The 6000-nt window shown below is 36.5% G+C and overlaps 1 protein-coding gene across 1 annotated transcript in view; it reads right to left on the bottom strand.

Moving 5' to 3' along the window:
• Positions 1-3622: 3622 nt before the first annotated feature.
• The window catches only part of CPA6 (carboxypeptidase A6), a 325374-nt gene continuing 322996 nt past the window's right edge, over positions 3623-6000 (bottom strand). The window contains exon 11 of the mRNA XM_041768850.1: positions 3623-4147. Within this exon, the coding sequence (XP_041624784.1) occupies positions 3960-4147 (188 nt within the window). The 3' untranslated portion in view covers positions 3623-3959. The remainder of the gene's footprint in view (positions 4148-6000) is intronic.

The raw sequence follows: 6000 nt of genomic DNA, 5'->3' as shown, positions 1-6000 counted from the left end.
ATAAATAAAACACTTTTGTTCTCGGCACCCTTTCTCACACATAGCACCTAGCAGAGTGCCTTGAACGTACATTATCCAACAGTACATTTTATGACTTAGTTTTAAAATATTAAAAATGAAAATAGCCTATAAATATTAAAATACCCACTTATAGAATTTGAGCTGTAAAATATATACAGTGCTATAGAAATGTGAGAGTAATCACTAAAAAGAATTTACATGAGGTTCACAAAGGCAAAATTTCATTTTGAATTGATAAGTGGATAATAAAGAAACTATATATTCATTTAGTTTGTGAATTATTCAGACTGTATATTTTCTGTTGGCCTCATTTTGACTTTGAAAAAATACTCAGAACCTACACTATATGAAGGGCAGGGAAAAATAAAGTAAATATAAGTTCTTGATATTAACTTGCTAACTGACCTTATTACATAGGGAATGGAATAGATGGAAATTAAAAATATAATAAAAGATTAATTTTGGGAGTTATCTGTAAATTCTCCCCTTGCCCTGAGTGTTTAAAAGTTGTTTAATTTTTGGTTGTTGCAAGGGTGATAATGTTTGACAGAAAGGCATCAACAGACCCCAGCAAAGGATTTGGACAGAGAGAGCTAAGACAGCAGGGGTTACACAGCATGCTCCAAATCAAAGGGGAATTTCCTGGTGTCAGGGGTCCAAGAAGTCATTAGATGACACCAGGTGACTGTGGGCATCTTTGTCAGGTCCTTTGAGAAGCAGCACCTTTCCATTCTTGGGGGTCTTCATAAGCTTCTGGCCCTTCTGGTTATTCTGGATACTTTGGTTTTCACCTGTTCTATGGGTAGAAATAACTAGTGTAAAATAATCCCTTACCTCCAGGTCATTTCTGAGCATTTACTGGCAGATGGGGTGAATTAAAGTTTAAATTCTCACGTGTACTATTTCTTAGCAGGACTTTGCCTCAAATCTGCCCAAGATCCATTCCTATAACTGGGACTACGAGATAAAAAGATATATTAGATTTGTAAAGCAAATTTTTTTTTGAAAAATTAATATTTCCTGATTTTGTACTATATTCTAGGTTCTGTGCTAAGCATTCCACATATAATCTCATTTAATATTTCTTTTAAATTTAAATTTTTTTATCAAAATAATGCACATTTTATAAACATCAGAAAGACTGGGTGGTGAACAGTTGGGAGTTCACTTTCAAAAACACTCTTCCTGGGCAGCCCGGGTGGCTCAGTGGTTTAGTGCCGCCTTCAGCCCAGGGCCTGATCCTGGAGACCTGGGATCAAGTCCCATGTCAGGCTCCTCGCATGGAGCCTGCTTCTCTCTCTCTCTCTCTGTCTCTGTCTCTTGTGAACAAATAAACTATTAAAAAAAAACCTCACTCTTCCTTTAAAAGGAATATACTTTGTGTGATATTTGCATAATTAATAAAAATACAAAAACAAAACCAGTCAAATAATGACAAGGTGTATATTAAAAACATCAGTCCTGGGGATCCCTGAGTGGCTCAGCAGTTTAGTGCCTGGCTTTGGCCCAAGGTGTGATCCTGGAGTCCCGGGATCGAGTCCCACATCAGGCTTCCTGCATGGAGCCTGCTTCTTCCACTGCCTGTGTCTCTGCCTCTCTCTCTCTCTCTCTCTCTCTCTCTCTCTCTCTCTCTTTCTCATGAATAAATAAATAAAATATTTTAAAAAATCAGTCCTCTGCTCCTTCCTTTTTTACTCCTAATTCCCTCTCCTTAGTCCAATAATTCTTAATCTTATTTCTTCCAGAATTTACTTTCTTATGTCTAAATAACGTGCATATTCTGATATTAGTTTATTTTTTTTTCTTTCAGTTTTAGATGTTGTCTATTGACTTCAAGCTATGGCAGATGAAGATTTAGCTCTCCTATACCCCTCCTCTCACATATATTACTTCTTCCTCTCCTTCAAATATAGTTTTTCATTAAATCCATATTTAGGGCTAACATTATCTTAACTATGTAAGTATTGGTTATAGCTAAGTCATATAGTATACTATGATTATATTTCTTCTCTTCTATAGCTCATTGTTTTCACCAGAGTTGACAACTGTATTTTGTTGTTGTTTACTTGGTTGCTGTGCTTTTATTACTAATTCATCCCCAGATTTACTGATATAAATAAAAATGGCTTTTGAACATGTGTCCTGTTTTGTGTTTATCTTGGAGAACTTCATCTAAGTCTTCAGCTTTCCTTCTCCTGTTCCATCTTGGTGGTTCTCTAAGCCTGGTATACAGCTATTACTGGGACTTTCCCTTTACCATTACCTTGAGATTTTTTCCCCCTTTCTCCTTCATGGGGCTTCCTATTTTCTGAGATCCTACATCTTTTTATTGCTTTGCTCCCTCAATTTGGTAGAGCATATCCTTCAGGAGATTCCTGAGAAAGGTTAACAATTTAGGAGCTCAACTTTATGAAAATGTTTGTATTCTACCTTTGGATTTCATTATCATTTGCTGGGTATAGATTTTTAGGATAGAATTTCTCTCCGAAAACTCTGAAGGCATTTCTCCATTGCCTTCAAACATCACTGGTGTTAAATAGAAGTTTAATGTTACTGTAGTCCTCATTCCTTTGTGATCATTTTTCCTCCCCCTTCTGGAAGTTTTTAGGCTCCTCTTTTCATCCTAGTGCTCATGATGCATCTTGGTCAGATAAATCCTCCAAGAGGATTTGCATTTTCTTCTACCAAATACTGGGAGGGTATAACCAATTTGGGATTAGTCTGAATTAAATTCTTGGCTAGAGGTTTATCAGACCATTTAAATAGTCTGAATTTGGGTCACAAACCAGTAAAAGCTGACCTATGATTCAGCTGTAGTGTCTCCCCTCTCTACTCTTGCCAAAACTGAAACAGTCAATTTTCAGTTGTTACATATGGGGGTTTATTTGTAATTTAGCCTTACACTGAAGGTATAGCCCTTTGAAACTCCAGAATTCTGGTAAGAGGATCTGTATTAGATTTCCCACCTTGGAGTAGCCTTGGGCTTTATTCTCTGCTCCCATTCTCTAAAATACTATAAAAATCAAAATCTGTACTCCCCTGGCTTGACAAATGCTCTCAGAATAATAGTGCACCACTTACCTCACTAGGTGCCTGCCTTCACCTAATGTCGAGCCTGAGATTTTCTTACATTTTTGTTTGATGTTTTAAAGATGATTTTAAAAATTATATTTTATCCAGAAGTTGTAGTTATTTCCAGCAGTCCAGATACCTATCTTGTTATATTCTTGGAAATGGAAATCTATATCACTTTTCTAAGTCTCAATTTGCTCATCTGAAAAATGAGGATAATAGTAGTATCTACTTCATAGTATTTGAGCAATACATGAGATTATTAGTGTAAAGCTCTTAACGCTCTGTCTGGCACCTCAATTAATGTTTACTTCTATTTTTGTACATGGTATTCTCAGAGTCTAAACATGAATGCTCTCTGTCTTGCTATATTTTTTTATGTATATCATGCACTAATGCCAGGGGGTGAAGATATGAAGAATCTGAGGTCTTGATAAGTTGTATATTTATTAATAAATATAGCTCTTCCCATTTCAAAAGTTTCCATTTCAAATGAAAACCAAATGATTAAACATTAGTAGCCTAGATCTTAATTGAGAAAAGGAGATTTATTGCAGTAAAATCCTTGATTTATACATTTCTTGAGACAATAGAGTTTGAAAATATCCCCCCTCCCCTTAATCAAATAGGACTCTAAAGGGTATAAAATGGATGCTTTCTCTTACAGCAAAATAGGCTATGCTCAGATTTTTTAACCAATTTTTTTATTGCCACATAAATTGCATAAGTAGGTGCTTTTAAAGTCCACAGGTATGTTCATTCTAAGAAGTTGTCCTTCTCTTTAAAGACAATTTCCACCCATTGCCAAGTAGCTCTTGCACAGAATCTGCTCTCTGTCTGGTGATTGACCTGACTCGTGAGTGGTCTCAGGGACATTTCTTTAGTAGGTGCATTGTGATATTCTTCACAGCCAGCATGGTCTCTGTACAGGTTGGTTTGATGAGCATCTCTGGAAGTAAAAATCCAAAATGTCCAGTGTCACGAAGTTCAAAAGCAAATGTGTAGGGTATTCCATTTTTGTAGGCCCAATCCATTGAACTACCAGAGCTCACATCTAAAAGTTAAAAAAAAAAAAAAAAAAGAGCCTCACTAAAGAGTCTGCATAATTTTCAAAGTTTACATATAGTCCTTGCTTACTAGGCTACCCTAAATCCTTCCAATTAAACACTCCTTCAACAAGAATGATTTAAGAGTAGGTCCTTGGCACATTAGGCTCATGGAACTTAAAAATCCTACCCGCCATCATCTTTGAGGATCTAGTTTAGGTAGTAATACTTTTCCAGTGCGATGATCTCAAAATTTCTCAGCCTCAATTCCAGTAATATTTATCTCCATCCTCACTCCAGTGACTCCATAAGCAAACTAATCCCTGGCCCAGTTTCTCTGCTTTCACTCCTTGAGAGAAAGCTGGAGAGTCTTTGCTGTAAAATCACATTAGTCACTGATGTCTTTCTCTGTTCTCAACACTGCTCCAGCCTTCTTTTTCTAGACTTTCACTTACTGAACCTTTCTCAGGCTCTAGTAGTCCTGCCCCTCATTTACCATTGTCCCCATGTCCATAAAAGGTAATCATCCCACCACCTTCTCTACTGACATCACAGCCCTCGGGCTATCCTCCTTCCAGCTCAGAAGAGGAGCTTTTGCTTTTTATTTTGTTTTGCTTTTTGTTTTTACACGTCGTCTTTGATTTCATTCATCGTCTTCCCTGGTAGTGAGGGTCCATTTTCCAGGACCTAGTTTAATTAATTAAAACACTTTTGTTGCATTTGCTTTGACCAAAATGTTCAAGCACCGATTTTCTATGGCATTTCCTTCTCATGCTACATACCATCCTTTTTTTTTTTTTTTACTTTGTTCTTTTGCTTTAGAACACAAAGAGAATCTATATATGTTGCCTCTACATCCTCAACCACTTTCAATCTGGTTCTTGCTCTACCTATGAAAACTTTGTTCTTGAAGGTAACCAGTGACAGCAGGCTAATCTCCTTTCTTGTTTTGTCCCCCCCACCCCCCACAGACCTCACTTTCAACCTCTCCACAGTATTTAGTATAGGTAATAATCCATTGGCAATTCTCTCTTTCTGGCTCCTATGACCTCACACGCTCCAGCTTTTCAGCACAGGTTGAAAGTACAGGCATAGGGACAGACTAAGGGCTTGAGCTGTATCAGATCCCACCACCTACTGTGACTTGTCTGAGCCTCAATCTCCCCTTTAGAAAAAGGGATGATATTACCTACTACAGTGCTGTTGTGGAAATTAAACAAAATAATGTGCCAGGATATAAGCCCTTATTAATTTGCATCTTTATACCCCAAAGTGCCTAGTATGTAATTTTTTAGCATAATAAGTTTCTTAATAATTATAAATTTTTATAGAAGAATCTTTATAAACTCTTTTTCATGCAGTTAATATGATTCAGACTGACCTAATATTGTTATTAAAAATTTTTCTGAGCATGTTCATCTGCTCAAATAATACCCTTTTTATGCTATTTTTGCCAGGACAAGTTAGGGATAAATAATGTTAAGATGACAATTAAATGGCTCTGTTATTCTTCAGGCTCCCCTGGCTTTGGTTAAGGACAGAAGGTAGGCTGTGGCTTCATTGTCCTTCTGGGTTAGAGTACACTGGAACTGCAAATAGTAGTCATAGAAGCCAAAGTCAGAGTCAACATGTGCCAAAAGTTACATCATGGTGATGTGATAGCCTCATTTCTATGGTAGCAGGTTGTCCTTGGTATAATACCATGACTGTGCCTTGATATCAAGCAGAAAAGGTAAACTGTAAGATTTTTAAAAAAATTAATGTTTAAAATTAACATATATTAGTAATAATTAGTGATGTGACTTTAAAAAATACTGTTTCCTTTTTCAGTATGAAAAACAATTCTAAAAGGTCAACATGA

This window comes from Vulpes lagopus, chromosome 9 (assembly GCF_018345385.1).
Source record: "Vulpes lagopus strain Blue_001 chromosome 9, ASM1834538v1, whole genome shotgun sequence".
NCBI lineage: Eukaryota > Metazoa > Chordata > Mammalia > Carnivora > Canidae > Vulpes > Vulpes lagopus.
The sequence above is the reverse complement of the archived record's forward strand: the minus strand, read 5'-3'. Positions and strand labels throughout refer to the sequence as shown.